Source organism: Talpa occidentalis, unplaced genomic scaffold (assembly GCF_014898055.3).
Source record: "Talpa occidentalis isolate TD23 unplaced genomic scaffold, MPIMG_talOcc4v2.1, whole genome shotgun sequence".
NCBI lineage: Eukaryota > Metazoa > Chordata > Mammalia > Eulipotyphla > Talpidae > Talpa > Talpa occidentalis.
The window spans coordinates 26,463,848-26,490,068 of NW_026555331.1; the positions used below are offsets into that span (position 1 = coordinate 26,463,848).

The following is a 26,221-nucleotide window of genomic DNA, read 5'->3' on the forward strand; positions in this document are numbered from 1 at the left end:
AACAAAACCGAGCTTGTCTTTCACCCACAGGAATACAGAGCCGGAAGAAGACAGCAGCCCCAACACTGCATGAGATCAAACCAAACCTGGGTTTTGCATTTGATTATTTACCACATTTTCAACAGAAGCAAAGACAAACTAAGGAAAGGAAGGATTTGAAAAGCATGTAGCTGAGTAGAGGTTAAAGGAATTCATATGTTTTAAGGCGTGAGAAACCTTAAAGTAATGGTAAAGAAGATAGTTTTAACCTAAAGATTTTAGTGCAGCCCCAAATAAATCCAACTGCAAAAAATATGAGACTCCAGGGGCTAAATTTGAGGAACCCAGGTTATTGTACTTCTCTTTTAAATAACTCTAGTATGGATTAGCATATAGAACACTGCTATGTATAGTTTGTTAGATAAATGAGCCCAGGAAAGAATTTATGAATTGTTGCTATTAAGTAATCTACTGTTAGAATTATTGTTTCCTAAAATAATTTGACTGTGGTTACCTCACCCTTCAGGATACAGATACAAACAGATATCACTGAATTAATGTTCCTTAAAAGATATTTGCAAAAATGTTATAACATAGTTCTATATGGTTCTTAGTAAATTAAAAAGTAATAACTAGAGAAACAGCTATAGTTCCAATGTGGGAAGAACTTGTAATAATATAAAGAGCCCAGAATCATAACAGGCAGTCCACGAAGCTGCAAACTTACAAGAGAGTGTTTGAGAAAAGGCTGAATTCTTTTGATTGGGGTTTGTAGCTTGCAGTAGTTAACTGAACTAGATTTATAGAAGCATAAATCTGAAAATTAGAAGTGGAGGCCCATTTTTGGGCTAACCACTTTTGTTTTTACCAATTAGGGACAGTCATTATCATTTATTAACACATCAATTCATAAGAGGAAGATTATTTTAATGCCATATAATCACACAGGACATCCTTTAAAACTAAAGTGAGAAACTTCACAAAATGAGAACAATATTGTCTTTGTTTTCCTCATTTTGTAACAAGACACTTTATGACCAGCCCTTGTCCATGAATCCTATCTCTGCAATCAGTTTTACATGATTTCACAGCTTCCTTCTAGAAAAAATTCTATATTTTGGAGCAAATGCCTTAACAATGCCAACCAGTAACTTATGAAGAGAAATTTCCACTCTTCAGTTCATTCTCAGAAGTAATAAACATAATGAATGCTTTCGGCAGGAAAGTGAATTAATAGATGCTTTTAAAATCTTTTCATATCGTCATCTTTACACTATACAGTCACTTCAAATATCTAGTTGATTTACTGTAAAAACACTAAGCGAATGTTAAGCGTTGAAAAAAGATGATCAAAATTTGTATCTAAATGAATTTTATGAAATTATAAAAACCTTGGGGAAAATATCTAAATGAAAATGCATCCAGGGACCTCACTTAGTTTGAAATTCATTTTTTTCATGTCACATCCATGAAAGCATTTAGTGATCAGTAATCTGAAACAAGAGTAGTTAACCTAATCTAATTTTTTTTTGTCAAGTGAAGGAATAAAACCAATTTTTGATTACAGTGAGAGTCTACACAGCTACTGTGCATAAAGCTAAAATGTGATCATATGCAATAATGTCCCTCCTCCATGAAATGTATCAGTCGGGGGGCTCCCTGGTGGTGAAGAGGTTAAGTCTCAGTGCTATAGGTGTAGGGGTTAAGTCTCAGCCCTATCGCCTATCACGGGCCTGAGTTCGATGTGCCAGCCAGGGAGCTAACACACATGGCACAGCACACCTCTCCAGTCTCGCCCACTGCTCCCCTCAGCAGTGTATTTCAGTAGATCCACCTGTTCTGTTCCCCACTCTGTCTCTGGTGAATCCTCTCTTTCACACGCACATCCCACACACCCGCACCTCTGGACTATGCCTCAGTTCTACACATAAATAAAAATTTATAAATTTATAAATCTTTTAAAAAAATAAATTGCAAAAAAAAAAAAAGTATCAGTCAGGTAAGATGGTGGATATCTCAGAACTTCAACTTTCCACCATGGTGCATCTGCTCTTTAGAAAGTCATTTTTCAGTGGAGGTTTTCCTATCTCTGATACTGGCCTGTCCTAAATACTTAGCAGTGAGGTTGCTAAAAATCATGCGTCATTTTATCTCAGTAGACCTAGATCCAAGGAAATTTTCCACTTGAGTTCAGCTTAGTATTTATAAGAGTTTCAATTCACCCAATAAAATGTATGTGACCTCTGTAAATGTGCATGTGAGAGCACTTAATTTTCCAAATTTTGAGGGAATCAAAACACATTCAATAGCTCAAGTCTAGTTATTGTGAAATACAGAAATAATTCTTACTACTTGGAGTAGTGGTAGTAACACTGAGCCATGAACTGATTCTGTAAAATGAGAACTCATTCTCATAAAAAAATGAGTTTGCTGAACCACCAGCGAGAAAAACATTAATGCTATCTGATAAAAATGTAATTATTAAAAAGTGACGGAGGCTGCATAAATGTTAAATATATAAAAGTAAATGGCAGGAAAGAATTGCAACCTTGTGTAAATACCCTCCAGACACAAAATGGTACAGGTATACCCAGGAAGAAGGATTACTTAGATATGACTCCTTACATGAGCAGTGACTTGCATACATCTAGTAAAAGGAAAACTGAATAGGCTGGATATCATAGACTTGTAAGAACATTTTATCCCATTCTAGGCAATAAAGTTGCTTTCAAGCTTTCTCAATACACCGATTCTACAACCACAGAGATGAAAGTAGCAGATATATGTGTATACAAGGTATTCTGTGATCTGAATCATATACCACTGACAATTAATAGTATGGATTGTGCCAGTTTGAAATGATTCTCAGTACAATAGAATTTCTAGACTTTTTGATTTTTATGGTTCAGGTAAAAGAACACACACACGGTGGTAGGTGGGTGGGAATAACATTATGCATGCAACTTTTATTTTGCCAACTAAAAATATTTTTTTAAAAGTCTAACTTTTTAAACCAGTATGATAAAGGAAATCATATTTTGTCCCCAAAGGACACATGGTAATTTTTATGCCAACATATACTTCAAAACATGTCAGCACTTAAATAGATGTATTGCATCTGCTTCCTTGCAAAAAACACAAACACATTTAACAGGCAGTATGGACATTTCATTGCTATGCACCTTCATGTTTATATCCTGAAATCATCCTTAAACTTATGGAAGGGGGAAAGAGATTGAAAAGTAATGTAAACTCTAAGTTGGATAACATAATAGATTCTCAGCTTATAAAAACTTCACTCATGTACTCCTTAAAGCAAGATGGAATATTTCTATAGATTAAATCTTCTTTATATTGCACCCCTAATTATTTAAAGACATCACATTTGTTGAATGTTTTTAAATGGATGATAATGAGACACAGGCTATATTCATGAATAAGATTTTTCATTAACCTACTGCTTTTTCTCTATCATTATTATGTATCATTAATCATGTCTGCTCAGAGTGTATATTAAGAATATGAATTATTTTCATAAAATTTGATCATAGAGTTCCTTCTGAAATTGAAATCAGATCAAGACTCTGCTCTCACACTCAATTCTTCACATCACTGAATTTCATTAAATTCATATTTTATATGAAATTTCATCTGTAACCTGATAAATGAGTGCAAAGTTTCCTATTGTTTAGAAAATGATCTAGCCTTGCATGGGCCTCTGCCATCTCTCCAAGCTTAGTACCTGGGACTGTTCCACTTATAAAATGTTTCTACCATTCTGCTGGGAAAACTGGGTCGCTACATGCAAAAGAATGAAGCTTGACCACCACCTCACACCATACACAAAAATCAACTCAAAATGGATTAAAGAACTAGACATAAGACCTGAAACCATAAAATATATAGAAGGAAATATAGGCGAAACACTACGTGATTTGCACATCAAAGACATCTTTACAGACACATCACCCAAAGCAGTGATAGTGAAGGCAAAGATAAACAGCTGGGACTATATCAAATTAAAGAGCTTTTGCACAGCAAAAGAGACAATAACAAAAACAAAGAGAAACCCCACCAACTGGGAGAACATTTTTGCACCCAACACTAATGATAAAGGACTGATCACAAAAATCTGCAAAGAGCTGATGAGACTCAACAACAACAAAGAAAATAATCCAGTCAAAAAATGGGCAGAAGAGCTTAAAAGAAACTTCTCTGAAGAGGAAATGCAAATGGCCAACAGGCATATGAAAAAATGTTCAACATCACTTGTCATCAGGGAAATGCAAATCAAAACTACCATGAGATACCATCTTACACCAGTGAGAATGGCACATATTAAAAAAACTAGCAACAACAAATGTTGGCGAGGGTGTGGAGAAAAAGGAACTCTTCTGCACTGTTGGTGGGAGTGCAAACTGGTCCAACCACTGTGGAAAGCTGTGTGGAGATTTCTGGACCTACTAAACATAGAGCTTCCATATGACCCAGCAATTCCACTCCTAGGTATTTACCCAAAGGACACAGAAACATCAATTCCAAAGAACACCTGCACCCCTATGTTTATAGCAGCACTGTTTACAATAGCTAAGCTTTGGAAACAACCCAAATGCCCAAAAATAGATGACTGGATCAAGAAGATGTGGTACATATATACCATGGAATATTACTCAGCATTCAAAAAAGATAAACACATGCAATTTGCTGCAACATGGATGGCGCTGGAAGGGATCATGCTCAGCGAAATAAGCCAAAAAGAAAAAGAAAAATACCGGATGGTCTCACTCATAGCAGGAATCTAGAAAACTTAAATAAGGGACCAGGAAAATGAATAACTATAAGAAAGTGAAAATCAAAATCAACAAAAAACTATGAACCAGAGACACTTTTAGGGGGGCGGGGGCGGGAGGGGAGGGATTGGGGTCAGAATGGGGGGCTGCAATTGTATGGGGAATATAACAATAAAATTTATAAAAAAAAAAAATAAATAAATAAATCTAAAAAAAAAAAAAAAAAAAAAAAAAAAAAAAAAAAAAAAAAAAAATGTTTCTACCATTCTAGATTCCTTGATAGTTCCTCAAACACAACAGGTATATTATAGTCTTGGGTCTTTGTCCTTCCTGATTTTCTGGGGTTTTTCCCTTAAAGCTCTATATTTCCTTCATTCTCTCTGCTTCAATGGGATCTTGTCTAAAAGACATTTTCTAAACAATCTCCCACCCCACCCCCACAATCATTCACTCTCTTTTTGTTCTTCTTGATTATTCTTCTAAATACTTGTCACTATCGGATATTACAATATATGTTTACCTATGCATATTTGTCTTCTGCACTTGAGTGTAAGCTTAATAAGAATGGGAGACTTGTGTTTCTTTCATTATCCTATGCACAATTGTGAACATTTCACATTGCAGGGACACAAAAATATTTGCTGAATGAAGAGATGAATGATTATAAATATATGGAAACATCTTCTAACTTACATAAGACAATGCAATGGCAGGTTGGTTTAAACTATACTGATTCATTTAAACACACAGGAATTATTTTGAATTCCTACATCAGTCCTAACACTAAACCTAGTCTTTAAAAAGGAACATAAAGTCAAATACAATTGAGTAAATCTAACTTTTAGAGTAATCATACAATTAAGTTGAAAACATCTTCTAGATTAAGTGCGAAACAGTTTTAAAATCAAGCTGAATGCTTTTTCACAATCTCAAAAATAAAATCCAGTAAATACAGAAATACAATAATGAATACCAGAATAACATGATCATTCAAAATTTTATATATTGATGCAAAAGATGTTTAAGCTTTCAGTCAATTTATCTCAATCATGTTGAAAATAATGAATCTTAACCTACATTACTACTTTAATAATGAATTACTTCATCTACCATTCGCTGATCTTCATCTTAACTGTTCAAGTCCTAAAGGTCTTGTTTTTAGTTGCTAAACTCCAGCTGTAAGAGTTGGAATAAATAGCCCACTGTGCTTCTGCGGTCTTTTAAAGATCCTGCAGTCTAAGGAAATATTACTGTGCTATCACTGTAGTTCTTTCATATGAAAGAAAATTATGATTCCTTTGAGAATGATGAAAAGTCATATTTCAAAGCATATATTTCTAAACCTGGATGATATTCAATGGAAGATGAAATATGTGACTAATTATCAATCCCTGGAGAGCACTTGATTTTATGGTTTATATTTTTTCCCCAACACTTGTAAACTGGCGATGATCAATCAGCTGTTTCTAGTGACTTGTAACCAATGGCAAGCTTGGGAAGAAGGGCTGGTCAAGGTTACAGGTGTAGACTTTGACCATGAAAGAGATGAACTAATTGGTCCCAGTGGGAATTAAACCTTCAACCTCAGATTCATTAACTCCACAAGAAAGCAAACTCCCCTAAGCAGACCAAAACTTGCCAAACAATTTTCTTCAAAATGTGATTCATTCTTAGTTGGCACTAATGTTTAAGAACAAAAATAAAACTCTGTTTTACTAATTATTTGATCAGTCAAGGACACATAATTTGAGACTGTTATAAGGAAAAATATCTAGAGGTTTTTTATAAATGTTTGACTTTTAAGAGCTATTTCTAAAAACTCATAGCTCAAAGTCAAAAATGGTCAGGGATTCTAAAATTATGATGTTTTTACTTAAATTGTCAAGTACAATTCAAAATAAGTACTAATCATGTTAATAATGAAGGGATTTCAATTTCAAAAGGCCTATTTTGAATAGAAAGATGTATAGAAAATTTCCAGAATTCAGTAAATTTGACTTTCATCCAAATCTTCACACTTCAACTTAAAGTGTTATATAATTTGGGGGACATGGCTTTATTCTTCTTAGATTTTCATTTGGGCAATTTTATTCTCCAAGGTTATTTTCTTTTTATTTATTCTCCCATAAACTCAACTTCCTCCTTCTTTTCTCAGTTCTCTATCTGTCCCTGTACAAGCCTACCATCCCCACTTACAGGAGGATGCTTCAATTTTAGACTCTCAGACCCACTTTCTCATTGCAGCACCTTAATGTAAGGGTCCTTCATAGCACATACCATGCTGAGAAATACCCAAGTATCTTGCCAATTAAGCCTTTCTTATCGCTCAGAAGGCCTCGGGGTTTTGTTTTGTTGTTGTTGTTTTGTCTTGTTTTGTTTTCAATTAGAAAGTTGAGCTTTGAATTTATGGCCAGACATTTTCTTTCCTTCCTCTTTTCCCATAATAGACTGTTGACAATTCTGACTTTTTTTTTCTCTTTTCTGGGGTTAAAAACTTCTCTTTTAATCTCTACTTATCCCACATTTTTCTCCCTGCAGGGTCTGATCCCTCCAAAAATAGAGACAATTCAAATCTCTACTGCTGCTGCCTGCAAAATAGGATCAGCAACTCTTAAGGAAAGATTTGATTTTCCCTATTTAAAATAAACAGGCTGCTTCTGTTTCCCCAGGTTTTTCCTCTCCTAAATGCAGGTGCCAAAGAATGATATGGAATAATTCACTTCTTCATTTATTCATTAAAGGAGAACATAGATAAAAATATTATAAATGTTGTGAATCATCTGACAAAGCAAAGTCTCTACACTTTGATTTTGCATCTTTCTCAATTCTATGATTTAAACACAATATTGCTTTCAGATAAAGAAGATAATTCAAATTACTTTTCATCTGCTATTAAAATGTTCCTGAGGGCCTCCCCGGTGGCGCAGTGGTTGAGCGCTGGGTTGTGAAGCTGCCTGCAGCCTCTGCAACCCGGGTTCGCTCCCCGGCCACCAGGTAAGGGTCCCACATGGCGCGCAGACCTCTCCTGCCGCCCGCTGCTCCCCTCAGCAGTGTACTTCGGTCCTTCTGCCTGTTCTTCTCCCTGCTCTGGCTCTGGTGAATTCTCTCACCCTCCCATGCTTCTGACTATACGCAGTGCTTGTATAAATAAATAAATAAATATTTAAAAAAAAAAAAAGTTTAAAAAAAAAAAAAATGTTCCTGAACCTGCAGCATTCATGATAGCATTTTAAACTAAATAAAATACATCCAGGGACATCTGTCTAAAATATCTTAAATAAAGACCATCCATTTACCTCTTATATATTTCATCATATGTTAGTAACTTACACAATTCAGACTTTGTTATGGTTCCAATCTATGGACAAGCATGATGGAATATTTTGCTGACTTTTGATAAAATTGTAGTAGCCAACTGTAAGTAAACATCTTTGACAACTAGCATTTTTTAATGTTTATGAGGAATTAAATCTGATGGAAGGGTAAGCATACATGATGGGTCATCTTCTAAAACAAACAAACAAAAAAAAAACAGATGAGTTGACAAGACCTTTTTGTAGCACAGAAGAACTGGGGTGTAAGCCAGAGGAGTGAGGGGGTGAGAGGATTCACCAGAGACAGAGTGGGGAGCAGAACAAGCAGATCTGAAATACACTGCTGAGGGGAGCAGTGGACAGGACAGGACTGGTCTGCTGCACCATATGTGGTTTTACCACCCTGGCTGGGAATTGAACTCAGGCCACAGCAGTGATAGTGCAGAGACTTAACCCCTAGGCCACCAGACAGGCCCTCCTCAGAAATACATATTTTCTCCATAGTCAATGCCTGTAACCCAAGTAGCAACAACCAGATAGAACCCCATCAGGTACCCTGGATGGCACAGTTCCTTGTGATCCAGTAATATTTGAATAATTTTCCTCACACTAGAAGTATTTACAGTAATAAAGAAAACACCTGAATGTACAGTCTAAATGGATGAAATAAGTAACACAACTGCCACACAATGCCACCCAGTCTTCACAAATGATGACACCACTCATTATCCATCAAATAGAGAGGTGGTCTTAGAAATTACCCAGTGGAAGTAGAAGACAGCACAATATCACACATGGTTTAGATACATTTTTGCAAAAAATATGAAATGTATGTAGGAAAGACTATACCTTAGCATTTGTAACAGTGTTTTTCTTTTCTTTTCTTTTTTTAAAGATTTATTCATTCATTTAGGCAAGATCTGGGGTACAGACCAGATGTGTGGGAGGGTGAGAGGATTCACCAGAGACAGAGCGGGGAACAGAACAGGCAGACTGACAAAATACACTGCTGAGGGGAGCAGCAGGTGAGACAGGAGAGGTCTGCTGCGCCATGTGGGATTCTCGCCGGCTGGGCAGGATCGAACCTGCACTGCAAAGGCTGTGGACAGCTTCACAGTATGCCTCTCAACTGCCTGTGCCACCAGGGAGGCCCCATGTAACAGTGTTTTTCTATGACTGGTAGGATTTAGGTCATTACTTATTTTTGCTGTATAGTTTTCTGTAGTGCTTTGACTCTGCATTATATAATTCCTATTTTTAGGCATAAGCTTAAGAGATGAAACTTTATTAAAAAAATAAGGCATGTTTTAAAGAAAAACAAATATTCATTTTATTCTCTCAAAATACCCTGGACATAGTTTTTAGAGCGCTTACTACATGATAGCAGAGGTATCTAATTACTTATCAGACTTCTGACTAAAATAGGAATTCCATTAATAGCAGTTTTCATCAATGCTGCATCCCTGTGTTTAATACAGGGTGTGGTGCATGACAGATGCTCAACAAATTTTGACTGGCCACTTTGCTTCTTTCATTCAGTGTCTTCTTTCTCCAAAACTTGGCTCTAGTATAATTACCTTTACCTCTGCCAAGTACCATATGGTCTTTAAGATACTGTGGGATATCTATATTGGAGGACATTAAGGGAAACATTCTGGTTGGGAACGGAGACACAGGCAATTGACTTGAAGACACCCCCCCCACACACACACACAAAGATGTGCTTAAGCGGTCTTAAGAGCACCAGTGGGCTTCCTGTATTCATTCCTACCTCCACTACTTAATGACTGTGTCATATTGGGAAAATTGTTTAACTTTCCATGCCTTACTTTTTCCACTTTTGGAAATACAATTAATAATACTATATTCTTCCTAAGGTTGTTGCAAGAGGCATGGTTAATATCTGCAGTGTCAAGGTGCCTGGGACATGGCAGTAATGAATTCATCTGCATGTTGTAAAAGCTGTATGTTCCAGAATGTTAAATAAAAACACACACACACACACACACACATTTACCTGTTATGAAAATAAGCATTAAAAAGAGGAGATTGATGATGATTATCAAAGAAGGAAGGGCTGAAAGTCCTTTCAAGGATCTCTCGTCATGACAGCATTTTCCTCTTTGCAGGATAGATATAGCACAAACTCTATTAACTCTGTTAACTTTTTGTGCCTTCTCCTTTCACCTGCTAATTATCTCTGCTCCTACCAACAATCCTTCCCTCAGCATAAAGCCTGGAACCTGTCACCTGCTCATGGATGTCTACAGTTGATTCTGTACATCCCTTTGTCTCTAACTCAACCCGTATCTACTCAATCATTGTCTCCCTCTGGTAATTATTTACTAAACAGGAAGATTCATGAAACATCTGCTCTATGTCACAGTGCAATTACTACAATCAATCCCCACTGTTCTCGTTAAGCGATTGACATTGACACAGCATCATTTCCTAGAAACTGAGACATTTCCAAAATGGAATTTTTTTTTAAGATTCTGTATGAAAATGCAACAGTTCATGGTTTTTTGCAAGTGTCATACATATAACTTCTGAGCAAGAATGTTTTTTAATATGTAAAATATAAGTTTCTTATACTAAAAGTATTTAAAAGTTAGCGGTATAGCTTGGAATCTGTATTTTCTGCATTCCTAGATTGCAATTGGGGATCACAACTAGGCACACTAGCTTGTCACATGTGTACAATGTCATGGTAGGCAGACCAAACTGTTCACAGACGAAAGTAAGTTTTGACTGTAAACTCAGTTCTAACATTAGCTAGAAAGCCAGGAAGAGGGAATCTGGCAGAAGTGGAAATCACGAGAATCATACAAACACGGTTGCTGTTACTGTAACTTCTGGCCACAAAGAAGCTGCCCTGAAAGGCAGATGGGGGTGTCTGGCAGTTACTGACAGGTATATCCTGCCAGCTATACCCCATACTGATTTCTTTGAACACTGGGATCATATAACTTCCCTTGCTAGGATACTCACATATTTTGTTCCTACTCCTTTTTCCCCCAGGACATGCTAGAAGAAAGGCACTGGGTATTACTGGGATACAGCAGGAGGCATATATAACCTGGGAAGCATTCCCAGATTCCACAGTGCTGAAAATTCTAGGTTGCTTTCCTCACCCTAACATTGGGCAACAATTTCTGGAAAATAAATTTTAAATTTCTCTCCCTCGTTTGATTCCAACCATACAACTTTCTAACAAAATAGTGCTTCATAATATACATGTATTTGTGTTTAAAATTAAGAAATATTCACTTACCATGATAAATTAGTAACAGACATTGTAGCAATTTGTGGAGAAGTCTCTTGGCTTCACAACAGGGGGATGAGTAGGTCAAGTAGACAACACTAGGAATTTTAACTCTGCTTCAAGATGATGCAAAAGCAACTTAGTTACTCAGTCTGATGAGACCTTAAAGAAGAGAATAAAATGATATCTACAGTAAGTGGTCTATATGACTTTTCACCAATTTATTTCATCTACATCATTAGTTTAGTTATGATCTAAGATACAACAGAAAATACAAATTGGACATGTTTTAAAACAGCGAGAAAAGTAAACCAGCACTATGATGAGCTACATGCCTTAACATTAAAAGAAATTCAAGGTTAATAAAATGTTCATTCCCTGGGCCTCCCCTGGTGGCACAGGCGGTTGAGTGCAGTGCTGTGAAGTTGTCCGCATCCTCTACAGTGCCAGTTTGATCCCGGCCAGCCTGCCAGGGTCCCACATGGCGCGGCAGACCTCACCTGTCGTGCCTGCTATCCCCCTCAGCAGTGTGTTTTGTCAGTCTGACTGTTCTGTTCCCCGCTCTGTCTCTGGTGAATTCTCTCACCCTCCCGCACATCTGGCCTATACCCCAGTTCTTGTATAAATAAATAATCTTTAAAAAACAAAAGAAAAAATATATGGCATTCCACTTTAAAAAAATAATAATAAAATAAAATGTTCATTCCCTGAAATAGAGAATGCAGGAAAAAACACAATGTGTTTTTCTTAGTGACACCAAATTGTTCTCTCTATGGTCCAACAGTTATGCTCTCTAAATCAATTTTATATGGTGTGACAAAATGATCAAAGAATCTGCTTAACCCATTGTTATCATTCCAAAGCTTTAATCAAAATAGGTCCCGACTACATCTGAGCAATAAGAATTAATACTGAGTAATGTGGGTGGTAAGTCAGTGTGTATTTACATAACAAACATTTCCACATACTTTTTAAAAAAGAGTTATTTATGCATACAAGAACTAGAATATAGGCCAGAGGTGTGGGGAGTGAGAGGATTCACCAGAGAGCGTGGGGAGCAGAACAGGCAGTTCCACTAAAAACTCTAACACTTTTATTTGCACCTTACAACTATCTCATTTTCTTCAAGGACATGCACCCATCAGGCACTCAATAATTATTACTGAGTTGAATAACACAATAGTCTACTTTTTGGATGTGATGCTTAAAAAGGCCTTGGTGGTGATGGATTTATCATTTCATTCAATAATATTTTTTTCTGCCATCTTTATGTATGATGATTATTTTATTATTGCATTATCTCTTTATTGAAGTAACACTGGTTTACAAACTGTATATAATTCAGTGGCACAGATTCACACATCTTCAGATATATGTTGCCACACCACTCCCACCACCAAGATACCCAGATCTTCCACCATAGTCCCTTATGCTCCCTCCATATTTTGTTCTCTACCCTCCCTACCCCCACTTCTGGTAGGCTCAATTTTATGGTTAGATTGCTAGCTTTTTCCCCTCTATATTCCATATCTGAGTGAAACCATCTGATATTTGTCTTTCTCCTTCTGACTTATTTTGCTTGGCATTCAGTGCATTTAAATGATTCGTTGCTTATCAATACAATCTTTCCACAGAAAACATCTTTAGGATATTCAGGCAAATTTAATTTTTCTGTTCCTTTTGATGATTCACAATCTTTATACAAACTTCTAATATCAGTCTCCTCACTTGTATATGAATTCATAGCTTTCAGCCAAAATTCTAACATTATTAAGAACCACCATCTGCCCCTTTTTCACAAGGGAAACTTTTCAAGCTACATTAAGTGATTTGACTTTCCTTCAATGCCCAACCAAGACTGTAAGTTATAAGTACAGATGCAACTGTTCTCTTAGGTCATTCTACTAGCACACTATTAAGAATATGGAAATTTAATACAAAACTCATCATCTGACATGTATTTAAAAAGTGAAGAGTGCTTGAATACAACAGTGGATTATTCAGGTTATACTTTATCAAAATAATTCTTTTAATAATTTTATTCATGAATAAGAATGCAGCTGAAAGCAATACTACATTCTAGTACATTTATTTAGTTGTAAACACTTTACTATTTAGTTTTGCATCACCAGTGCCATAAATATCTTAGGAATGTGCCCACCTTTCTCCATTCCACTGTCTCTGTTCATTATCTTCTGATGCCTGAATAATAGCAATGACCTTGTAACTAGGCCCCCTTTGATCCAAATCATTGTTCTACAGTAAACTGCAGGCTGAGTGGTTTAGTGAAATGCAATAATTTTCTACATAATGGCTGTTCAATACAGAGGCAAGGACAGTGACATCAGAAAAACTTGGATGTGATTTCCAACTATGCTTCTTGATAACTGTGGTGTTGGGAAAATTAAGCACATTTCCCTGACATAGTGATTTTAAGGGAAAAATATTAATAGCACTTTCAGTAGACTATCGTGGGGAGAGTTTATTTTTTTAAATAATGCATAAAAGAATTTACTATTGTTTGGCACATATTACGAGTTCAAAAAATGATAGCAACAATGATGAGGAGGAGAAAAGGAGGAATAACAAGAAGGAAAGGGAGACACTGATAATAAATGTCTGCCTCAATACTGTTTTTTCTACTTAATCCCCACAGGAAAGGTCCTATTACTTGAGATGGTTAAAAAGATTCGAGGTGATCTGATACCTCTTTCCTTTCCACCTTCCACTCTGACTGAAAGCCTTACCACCCTTCTCCAACTACCCATGCTATTTCAGCTAAAAGAATTTGCATTTTTCCCAATAGACTGTCTTTTGTTTCAGGTCTTTTGCATGCTAGCCTCATTGCAAGTTGCATGCATCCATTTCCTTTCCTCCTCTGCTTAGCTAAATTCTAACCTCTTACACATCAACATAATGTTTCATCAAAATGTTCCTCATCCTTGATAAATGCTCCCCTATGTGCCAATGAGATGTCCTAATGAGATGTCTCAAATAAGACAACTTCCAGAAACAATGGCTTAATCCCTTGATTTTGGGCCATATTTTACTCTAGACAGTAAATTCCTGGGACATCCCTATAGCCTAGGCCTTAAACCTCAGCACTGTGACTTCTATGGTCTGATTTCGATCCCCAACCAGGGAGCTAACCCACATGGCACAACAGACCGCTCCTGTCTCACCCACTGCTCCTCTCAGCAGTGTATTTCAGTCAGTCTGCCTGTTCTGCTCCCCACTCTGTCTCTGGTGAATCCTTTCAAGCCCTCGCATTTCTGGCCTTCACCCCAGCTCTTCCACACAAAAATAAATAAAATCTTTTTAAAAAAATCCCAGAGGACAAGCAACAAACCTCAATAACCTTATAAACCCAAGGTCAAGCATAGTGCCTGGGACAGAGAAGTATTCAATAAATGTTTGCTAAAAAAGTAATAAATGTCTGAAATCAAGAAATTTAAAATTCTATGGAACCACCTAAACATTCCTTTCTTAACTATAAAATATTAAGTTTATAAATTATATATAACATATATATATAATAAACATATATTAAGATTTATCTTCAGCTTTGGGGCCATAGTTTGCAGACTTCTAAAATATCATTACTTCTTAAAGCAAATTCTTATATTTGTTTGACACTTGTATATTAATCATGGAATATTAAATATGGAAATTGGGTATAAGTCATTCTATTTTTCAAATCTGTTTGGCTTCTCAATTTTATCCAGAATATGATTTATTAGTACACTATGTAAATCGACAGCTTTTTGTTTAGATATGCAAAATGTGGCCAAATAAGCCTGCTATTCAAGCTACTTGGGCAATGAGCACACAAAATTTCTAACAGGGCTCTGATGTGAGCCTCGCTCGGGAACAACTGAGTGACTGAGGTCAGCACAGACATATATTAAATAACACAAGTACTTTTCAAGTTGTTCTCACACCCTATTGATACCCATCCTAAAAATAATAATTTTTGCAGAGGGCTGAGAAATCCCACACACTAAAACCTCAGAGAGCACAGATGGTAATCTTGGAGATCAGCTAATGCAAAGCTTTGTGTGTCCTTTCACTGCAATGCAGCTGTCATTGTACTTTGTACAAAAGTTATTTCATGTGATTTATTAGTATTCAATTATGTCCATAATAATTGAATATTAATGTTCAATTATAAATTATACATAATAATTTATAGCATGTATACCACAGAGACTGGATTACAATTGTGATTATCCTAAGCACCCATTTCACATATATATCTATGTTCAAATGATAGCAAAAATTTACCATAGCCAGAGAAATAATGAGCTATGGGATCTTAGAGTAATTTCTCAATAAACTATCAAACTAAACTAAGATTATCTTAGTTAAATTTTTCTAAATTTTTAAAATTTTTTTTCATATTTACTGGGATTAGTTTCTTCAAAATAAATGACTATCACATGGTCTTATACTATTCTGAGAAAAGTTTACTTTATTCTCATATGAATTACAAAAATACCTTTTCTATTTGTGCTTTTGCCCTTTGTGCTCATTTGCTCTTGAAACATAACGCAGTCATAAGCTTCAGTGTTAACCTCATATTTCACCTGCCTTTTCTTTTTTTTTAAATGTTTTATTTATTTATACAAGAGTTGGGGTACAGGCCAGAGGCACGGGATGGGGAGAAGATTCACCAGAGACAGAGTGGGGAACAGAACAGGCAGAATGACCGAAAACACCACTGACGGGAGCAGCGGGCAAGACAGGAGAGGTCTGCCGAGCCATGTGGGTATCTCCCTGGCTGGTCAGGAATTGAACCTGCATTGCAGAGCTGCGGACAGCTTCAGTGCTGCGCTCAACCCGCTGCACCACCAGGGAGGCCCTCATCTGTCTTTTCCTGGTTCTCCTCTTCCTTGTACAACTTTCCCTTGCCTCAGCTCTAATTTTCTATTCTCTTATTTCTTCCTTTCATTGACAAACTCCTCAAAATATTATTCTACATCCCTGACCTTCCCTTTTCACCACTCATTTTTGCTCCCTGGTTTCCACTGCAATATTCTCATCACCAGTCAAATGGGCAATATTTAACCTATGATTCTAACAGCCTCTGGCAGACCTCACTCTTTATGTCCATTTGTCCTGAACATCCCTTCTTTCTCTTTTTAAAAAAAAAATATATATATATATATTTATTTATAGAAGCACTGGGTACAGTCAGAAGCGCGGGAGGGTGAGAGAATTCACCAGAGCCAGAGTGGGGAGCAGAACAGGCAGACTGATGAAATACACCGCTGAGGGGAGCAGCGGGTACAGCAGGAGAGGTCTGCGCGCCATGTGGGACCCTCGCAGGCTGCTGGCGATAGAACCGGCACTGCAGAGGTTGTGGGCAGCTTTGCAGCCCAATGCTCAACTGCTGCGCCCCCAGGGGAGGCCCTGAACATCCCTTCTTTTGATTTCCAGGATGCTGAAACAACAGGCTCCCCTTACCCTCTGTGTCCTTCACTGACTCATTGTCATTCTCCCATTCCCTTTATGTTCATGTCATTCTCCCATGTTCCCTTTATGTATATGACTTTCCTGTAGATAATTCACAAATTCCTGTCTATGGGTATATTTTTCCTGACTCCAGATTCATCTTCCTAATTACTTATTAAGCAGTTGCCATGTCTTGTTCTTATTGTTTTTATTGCTCAATAATATCTCTTTAAGTCACTGTTTACTTTTTATCCCTACCATCACCATTGAGTCAAGGTCTTATTATGTTGTGTCTTGACAAGCTATTTTTCATTCATTAAAGCAGCTGAAAATAAATTAACAAACAATAAATTTTAAATTCTTAAGAATGGACCAGCAACCTAAATGAAAAAAAGAGTAAAGAATGGGTCTTAGGGCAGTTTAAAGCTTTAGTGTTTGATGAGGAATAAATACATCATGGGGAAATAGTCCAAGCATCTCCCCTAAGCACTACTCTTCTCTGGCACAAGTCTGCAAATCACTGGCTACAAGCTGTTACAATGGCTTTAAATTTGTCTCTGGTCCCCAATTCATATCAGAAATTAATTTTATTAAGGAAAGCAATGCAAATTATGTATGCATTCTTGTTTAAAAACCTCTAAGTACTCCCCATCACCTAAATATCACACTTGGGATCCTCTTCAAGATGGTTCATCCTATATATTTTTAACTTGTCTTCACTCATTTGCATTACTATTGCTCAGCAAATTTCTTTCCACCCTCTACTGTGGGTGTAGCATTGTGCTTTGTACATTGGAACTAGTCAAATATTTTAAATTGTTTTCAATTTAAAGCAATTCAGGTTCAGTTCAAAACTGAAAATTTTCAGATGCATTTTATTGTAGTCAAGGGTAGTCAAAGGTAGCACTAAATAAGCCCGTTAATAATTATATCTAAAGTTCCTAGTGTTTTAGAGTTTACTATAAGTTTTGATCATCACTGAAGATTCACCCTCATGTGAATTTCCCAATAGAAAAGATAGTCAAAACTCATTTTAATTAAAAACAAACAATAGCAGATTTATTTTTTTTTAATTAATGTTTTGGGCCCCCCTGATGGTACCAGGGGTTGAGTGCCGCTCTGTGAAGCTGTCTGCAGATTCTGCAGTGCGGATTTGGTCCCAGCCTGTCGGAGAGATACCCACATGGCGCGGCAGACCTCTCCTGTCTCGCCCGCTGCTCCCCTCAGCAGTGTATTTCAGTCAATCTGCCTGTTCTGTTCTCCGCTCTATCTCTGGTGAATCCTCTCACCCTCCTGCACATTTGGTCTGTACCTTGGTTCTTGTATAAATAAATAAATATTTTAAAAAATTAAAAAATTAAAAATTAATGTTTTACATGAGAAAATACCTTAGGTTTAATCTTCTGAGGTCTCAGCACGTAAGCATTTTAATGTTCATACTTAATTTGGGAGAAGTGGAGAAAACAGCCTGTAGCACAGTGCAGATTAGGATTGAATCACTCACCTCTCGTAAAGGAGAACATTATATGTTAAGAATATAGTGTGAGATTCTGTAATACTTAAGAAATAACTATTTACTTAAGAAACATGGAATTTGAAGTTTCTTCCCAAGGGAATGAAGAAGCACCCTGTGCTATACCAAATGGGCAGATAACTAAAAGTAAAATAAAATAGTTGCTCAACATATTATTATATGTGGATATTTTAGAGAAAGCATAAAATCTAAAAAAAATCCAATAGTCATTTTTTACTTATAGTATTTGGGTCCTGCTATCAATAATTTTTTGCAAGCAGTAAGTAAATCTTCTATTCATTCCCTCATCCCCGTATTACTTAGCGCAGCCTACTATTTAGAATAAACAATAAATATAAGTTAAATTGATTTTAGCTGAATTCCTGTATTATTATGGTCAGACAAATTATTAATTTTCCTTTTATTTGACAGAATGAAGACATCTGCATGAGAGACTCAAACAAAATTGATAAATAACAAAATTGAATGTTTATAGTTATTATGGCCAGACAAATTATTAATTTTCCTTCTCTTTGACAGAATGAAGACACATGCATGAGAGACTCAAACAACAGACATAAGAATCTTTCCAGGAGAAGTTATCTTAAAGAGTTAAAGGTGGGGCCTCCCCGGTGGCACAGCGGTTGAGCGCTGGGTTGCGAAGCTGCCCGCAGACTCTGCAGCGCCAGTTCAATCCCCTGCCGCCGGGCGAGGGTCCCACATGGCGCGCAGACCTCTCCTGCCGCCCGCTGCTCCCCTCAGCAGTGTACTTCGGTCCTTCTGCCTGCTCTGCTCCCCGCTCTGGCTCTGGTGAATTCTCTCCACGCTTCGGACTGTCCTAGTGCTTGTATAAATAAATAAATAAATCTTTAAAAAAAAAGGGAGTTACAGCTGCTCTGTCAATAATCTCTAGCCAGTCTCAGGTACAGTCAATCCAGCACCTATTTCTTAGGGAATACAGCACCCCTGGGTGAGGGATTTTTCAGATACAAGTTACAAGATAAATATTTGCAAGTCACTCATTGCTTAGGCAAATGTTTTCTTCTTTGGAGCATTGTTTGGAAATACCAAACATGATCAAAATCAATTCTCTTCTCTTATGCAAGTCCTTTCAGTGAACCTGCAGGAGAATGGAAATCTCTCTAAGAGACTTTGGCTTTCATTTTGCAGGAACAGATACAATCAAAACTGAAAACTGAAGAACCTTCACATTTTGGAGCTAAACAGAGAGGACCTCTAAATGTCACGAACATGAAGGTTCTTGAAACCACAGCCCCTGAAGATGCACAGCCCCTCCTGCTGAGAAATGATGTTGTCTCTGGGCAAAATGAACTAGGGTGGAAAAAACAGTTTCATCTAAACATGCTGAAATGGAAAAAAAAAAAAAAAAAGCATTTTCTTAGCTTATCACCCAAACATTCTTCACAGGAGCAGAAGCACCTACTTACCGACTTCTTCAACTCTTGATTTTATTAAATAAAAATCTATTCAAGTCTCAACCCCAACTCTCTTGTTATAAGTCTTCATACTTCTAAAACACAAATGTCAGAAATAATGCCTCCTCTGTCAAACCAAAGTTTTATGACTTGACAATCATTTAGTCAGTATACTCTTCCACATTTCCTTAAGGAGCCTGAGTATTTATAGTTATACAAGTACATAGGTTTCGTTTTAATACCACTTCTAAATTTTCATTTAAAAATATGCTAGCCTATCTTTGAAAGTGTAAATTCCTAGCTATTTTTTTTCTTACCCTCTGCTAAGATGCATTATTTTTAAATAACCAAATTTCATGAAGAAAATCAGTATTAAGGAGAAATTTTCAGCTACCTTTGTCAATAGTTTTCTATAATTCATCGGAAATAACTACTGCAAATTCATCACCAATCATCTTCCTCTGGGATCTTTAAATGAAGCTGTCTTGCATATTTTTTAAATCTTTTGTACCATTCTGGACTTGAAGTTGAAACTTAGCTTCTTTAAGATGATCAAACCGTTTCATCTTCCAGGTGTTTAGTGTCTTCAGTAGCATCTATGTGGTTTCAAAGATTGTGATCACCCACTCACTGCATACTTTTATACAATGCATACTGCACTGAGATGCTTTTCCAACTTTTCAACCATACAGTTCTATGCTTGAGTAACACAGTGAAACTTTCCAAAATCAATAATCATAATATTTCAAATGTTCTCACAAGTAGAAAGAAGTCTATGCATTATAGTGACATCTACATGACCATATTTCTGTTTATCTGTTTATCTCCCTTGATATACTTTATCCTTCTAATGGTCCTTTTTTTTTTTTTTTAAAGATTTATTTATTTATATAAGCACTCGTTACAGTCAGAAGCACGGGAGGGTGAGAGAATTCACCAGAGCCAGAGCGGGGAATAGAACAGGCAGACTGATGAAATACACTACTGAGGGGAGCAGCGGGCACGGCAGGAGAGGTCTGTCGTGCCATGTGGGACCCTCACTGGGGGCCGTGGATCAAACCGGCACTGCAGAGGCTGCTGACAGCTTCGCAGCCCAGCACTCAACCTCTGCGCCACCAGGGGAGGCCCTAATGTTCCTTTTAATGCATGGAATTTTCTAGATCTTTTGTGCTCACCAACCTTCTCACAGTTTTCCATTTCCTTAGAAGATAAAAACAGGACCTCCATTCAGGTCCCCTGTATAGAGATTAGCAGAGGAGCAGCACTATAAAGGAAGAGGCTACGGATAACTCCAAACTTCACTGACCCACCTCCTGACACCTAGGAACTGAACAGCAAGTGGTCTTTCTATATACTCTAAAATTGCCTGGAGACAACAAATGGGAGAAATCTTCAATGATTTTTAGCTCTCTAAAAGGGAAACATACTCATTTTAAAATGTAAGTTAATTTTTTTTAGCTATCAGACATCTAACTTGAAGATAGCCTCAGAAATCTATGAGGTAAGAAAAAAAGAGAAAATTCGTACTTTGCATCTAACTTAGGCAAACTATCTAACCTCTCTGTGCATCAGTTTCAGAAGCGTAACTTTAATGGCAGCCACCATCTTGCTATCACATTGAACCTGAGTCTGGAATCACCACAATGGAAGGCAGAACCAAAATATGAAAATAAAACAATTCCTAAGATAGAACTTAACACAGATCTATTTCCTGTCATCTTTGGCCATTAGTTTCTTCCATTTTGCTGAAGCAATTTGATCAGAGTCTTCTCTTATTTATAACTGAAATAATATATGATAAAGAAAATTTCCTGTGCTCTGTAAAGAGTCTCAGGAGGAGTTTAAGTAGGGGAGAACTTGATCAGATTTAAATTTTTAACTCATTTTAGCAGCACTGCAGAGTAGGCTGAGGAATCTAACAAAGCAATATTGTAGCAATATATAATAAGGAAATGATGGCAATCCCCCAAGAAAAGGTAGCAGGGATTGATGAGGAAAATGTGGTGGAAAACAAGAGGTAGAAAGATATTCAATGACCAAATTGGATTTGCAGAACAAAGAAAATCAAGGAGTCCGGAATGACTCCCAGGTTTTTCACTTTGTTGACATGGTGAATGATGAGGCTTTTTATCTGGAAAAGAAATCTAAAAGGTAAAAAAAAAAAAAATTTAAAAGGAAAATAATGAATTTATTATTTTGATATGTTGACTTTCAGGTGCATCTGACATAACTAGAGATATACTAAAAAGTTAATGGACATACCAATCTGAAATCCATGCAAAAAGTTTGGCCTAGAGGGTCTCCCCTGGTGGCGCAGCGGTTGAGCACTGGGCTGCGAGGCTGCCCGCAGTCTCTGCAGCACTGGTTCATTCTCCAACCGCCGGCACGGGTTCCACAAAAAAAAAAAAAAAAAAAAAAAAAAAAAGTTTGGCCTTGAGCTTTACATTAGGCAAAAATTAATGAAAAGTTTTGAAGCTATGGATGTTGATGAATTAGCCAACATTGAATGTATTTAAGACTGCACCCAGAGTCATGTGGAGAGCAATAATTAAGGCAAAGAACAAGGATCCACTAGAAGACTGAGCAGAAATGGTTGGAGAAGTGTGAGAAGGGCCAGTAGATACCATGTTGAAGAGAAAGGAGAATTTCAGAATCATGAAGCCAAAAGCAGGAAATGCGGCCTAGAGCATTATGGAGCATTTGTCCCCTAGCTAATGTATTTCCAGTAGAAGCCACAGTGGATGTCTAGTTAAAAAGGATTATATATGTAGTGAGGAAGCTGATGGATTTAGAGTGGATTACTCTTTTCAAGGACTTGATTTCAAAGGAAGATGAGGGATATGCAGTGATTTGCCTAATAGCTCCAGGCTTGAGGGAGTAGCAGGGAATCCTATTTGTACCATTTGCCAGTTTCCATCATGTCAAAATCCCACCATCACAGAGCAATGTCAAACTACCAGTGTAGCATGTGGAAAGCAGAGTTAGGAGGAGCTGCCCACATTCGGCTCTCATGAGCCACCCTAATGTGCACACACCTCCAGCACAGAAGTGAAATATGTAGGGTAATCCGGAGGCAGGGCACAAGGTGTGGAGAAAAGGCAATAGAGAGGGAAAAGCTATAAATAAAAAAGAGAGAGAGAAGCAACAAAGAAAATTCTTGAAGAGGTCAGGGATCATGTCAAGTATCTGCTGGAAAGGCAAATGCAGTATTAGAAAAAGGAAAAGAAACCTCCTTTGAGACCTAGCAAAAGAAGGTGAAAGTTGGATGTAGCTATAGAAACATTTTTATGTTTAAGAATGGAAAACTGTGGTACTTATCCCTAAGAGAATTCAGACTCCCATTCCATTAAGTAGGAGGCAACATCATTTGGTTAGCAATCAGCTGGCTCTGGGCTCTTAGAGGAGAGAAGAGCTCATGTGGGAAACAGAAGCAGAGGATGCACAGGGGCAAGGAGTACATATGTGTGTGCACATGTGTATATATACCAGACACACTGCCCCTGACAGAGTAAGTCCCTCTAGAGAAATGAGGGTATCTTATCTTTGTTTCTCTACACATATCCTAGTTTATTTTCTCATCTTCTAATATAGGTATATTGAATTGAATAAACAAAGAAAACAAAAAGGATGTTCTGTTTCTCAATCCTCATTCAGATCTCATTATCCTGAAATAACATATCATATTTATAGAATTTGTTGTTGTTATAGACACATTAGAGCCTTTAGTTGGCACACAGTGACTTCAGTTCCAAGATACAATTTTAAGCAAAGGCAATGGTTATAAAAGAAATTATATACACATAGATGACATTTTAAAAAATACTGAATTCTGGGCCTCCCCGGTGGCGCAGCAGTTGAGCGCTGGGTTGCGAAGCTGCCCGCGGCCTCTGCGACGCAGGTTCGATCCCCGGCTGCTCCCCGGCCACCGGAGGAGGGTCCCACATGGCGCGCAGACCTCTCCTGCCGCCCGCTGCTCCCCTCAGCAGTGTACTTCAGTCCTTCTGCCTGCTCTGCTCCCTGCTCTGGCTCTGGTGAATTCTCTCACCCTCCCGCGCTTCTGACTGTACCCAGTGCATGTATAAATAAACAAACAAACAAATAAATAAATAAATAAAACATGCCTCTATTTAAAAAAAAAAAATAAATAAATAAAAAATAAAAAATACTGAATTCTCCCTCTCTTTTTTAAATGATATGTAGATTAGAAATTCTAATAGAAGCAGTTGAAATATTTTAAATGTTCTTGGGTCAGATCTATCTAAGATTAGATGTATCATTTATATCTTCATTCACTGTGTTTATATTTGCTTATTTCTACAGCATGAATAATGTGTTTATCTTATGTATCTTTCAGATTACAGTTAGATTTGCTATAAAAGTTGTGTAAATATCAGTAAATGTTGAATAAAACAGAGGCTTTAGTTGAAAAAGCTTGAAATTCTTAAAACTATAGTAGAAAATATAAATTTAAGTCATCAATTCTGGCTGTGTTCCTTGAGGTGTTTGTGTTCTTTATTAATTCACTCATTGATTCATTCAGCACATATACAAATGTCTGTCAGTGAGGGGCATTGTTTTATGTGCCAGGAATACAGCACAAGGCAAAGGAAAAAGTTGCTATCCTCAGGTTGTTTGTATTTTAGATGAGGGAAATAATAACAAAACAATAAAGGGATATAGAAGTGCTATAAAGAAAAATAGCAAGGTAATAGGTTAGAGGGTGATGGGGCTGCAGATTTGGATATGGTGATCACAGAAGGCCTAAGGTAGTGATAAATGTGTAGGAAGTATGAAAGGGAGTAATTTAATTTCCCAGCTAAGTATTTACATAATTGAAGGATTATTTAAGCTTTGTTAAAAATAAAGTAATATATTCAGTAACTTGGGTAATACTTCTTATGCACATTAGTATACATACTTCTCATTTCTTAAATAAAAAAAAAAAAACTACAGATTATTTAAGCACTCTCTTGTGACTTAGGGTAGCAGTTCATTATAATGATCCATTTAAATCAGAAGCTTGTCTTTCTTTCCCTTCACTGGCAGCTGCTCCAATCACAACTTATCGGTTGACTGCTGCTAATTGCTAAGGTATAAAAAAAATCACAGCTATGGCTAAAAGGATTCAGTGTTAACAGCTAAAACATTTTAAATGACGGTTTTTATGGATTGTCTACAGAAGAGTTTTGGTTGTAGGCTATGAAAATTCTTTCATCAGCTCAGAAAACTGTGTTTTGTAAACTGATTTTTGGAAAAGAAACCTATTGGGCCTCCCCGGTGGCGCAGTGGTTGAACGCTGGGTTGCGAAGCTGCCCGCAGCCTCTGCAGTGCCAATTCGATCCCCGGCCACCGGGCGAGGGTCCCACATGGCACGCAGACCTCTCCTGCCGCCCGCTGCTCCCCTCAGCAGTGTACTTCGGTCCTTCTGCCTGCTCTGCTCTCCGCTCTGGCTCTGGTGAATTCTCTCACCCTCCCGCGCTTCTGACTGTACCCAGTGCTTGTATGTATCAATCAATCAATCAATCAATAAAATAAACCTTTAAAAAAAAAAGAAACCTATAAATAAAACAATGGTATTAACATATCAGATCATAAAAGCTAAAGCTGGTATTTATTAAATGGTTATCCATTTTAGTCTTTGTTCTAAGAACTTTTCCTCATTTAAGCTTCAAAAGGTTAAATAGCTAAGCTCTTTCCCTCAGTTTTATTATCTATGAAATGGGGAAATCGATAATACCTTCTTCAGAGTTTTATTGATAAATTTATGATTCACTACATATTACATTTAGCAGAGAAAGCAGTGTATTTTTATCAGACAGAACAGAGAATAACACAAAGACTCTAAGAAAAAATGAGGTATGACTTGTTAAGTATATGTATATCTCTGTATGTGCTATTCTACAGAACATTACCATTTATCTGTTTCATCTGTGCTTTTGCTAAATTTGTCAATGCTTATAACTTGAAAACATGCAATGAAGGAGTAACTCCAGAATAGCAAGATTTCAGATGCATTTTCCAATGTATTAACAGAAAATGTAATGCGTTCTAGTTCGCAGCAATGTAAGTCCATTCATAAAGAGAAACATGAAATCCAAAATATGTATTTCCCTTTAAGAAAAAAAAGGCAGAGGATTAAAATAGACACTCCTCTAAGGAAGATTTGCACGTGGCCAACAGGCACATGGAAAGACGCTCATCCTCTCTATTAAGTAGGGAAACACAAATCTAAATAACAAGGAGATACCACCTCATACATGTGAGAATGGCCATTATCCAAAAGAAAACAAGTATTTGGAGAGAACAAGGAGGGAAGACACTCTTAATCACTGCTGATGGAATTGTAAAATTGGTGTAGCCGTTATGGGAAACAGAGAGATGCCTGAAAAAACTGAAAATAGAAATTGAATATAAACCAACAATCTAACTTCTGGTTATTTACCCAAAGAATACAAAAGCACTAATGTTAA

At 37.0% G+C, this 26,221-nt stretch overlaps 1 protein-coding gene across 2 annotated transcripts in view; it reads right to left on the minus strand.

Moving 5' to 3' along the window:
- OXR1 (oxidation resistance 1) overlaps positions 1 to 11,510 on the minus strand; it is a 285,034-nt gene extending 273,524 nt beyond the window's left edge. For both annotated transcript variants that reach the window (XM_054692036.1, XM_054692035.1), the window contains exon 1: positions 11,358 to 11,510. In XM_054692036.1, coding sequence (XP_054548011.1) covers positions 11,358 to 11,380 — 23 coding nt within the window. In that variant the 5' untranslated portion in view covers positions 11,381 to 11,510. The remainder of the gene's footprint in view (positions 1 to 11,357) is intronic.
- Positions 11,511 to 26,221: the final 14,711 nt, after the last annotated feature.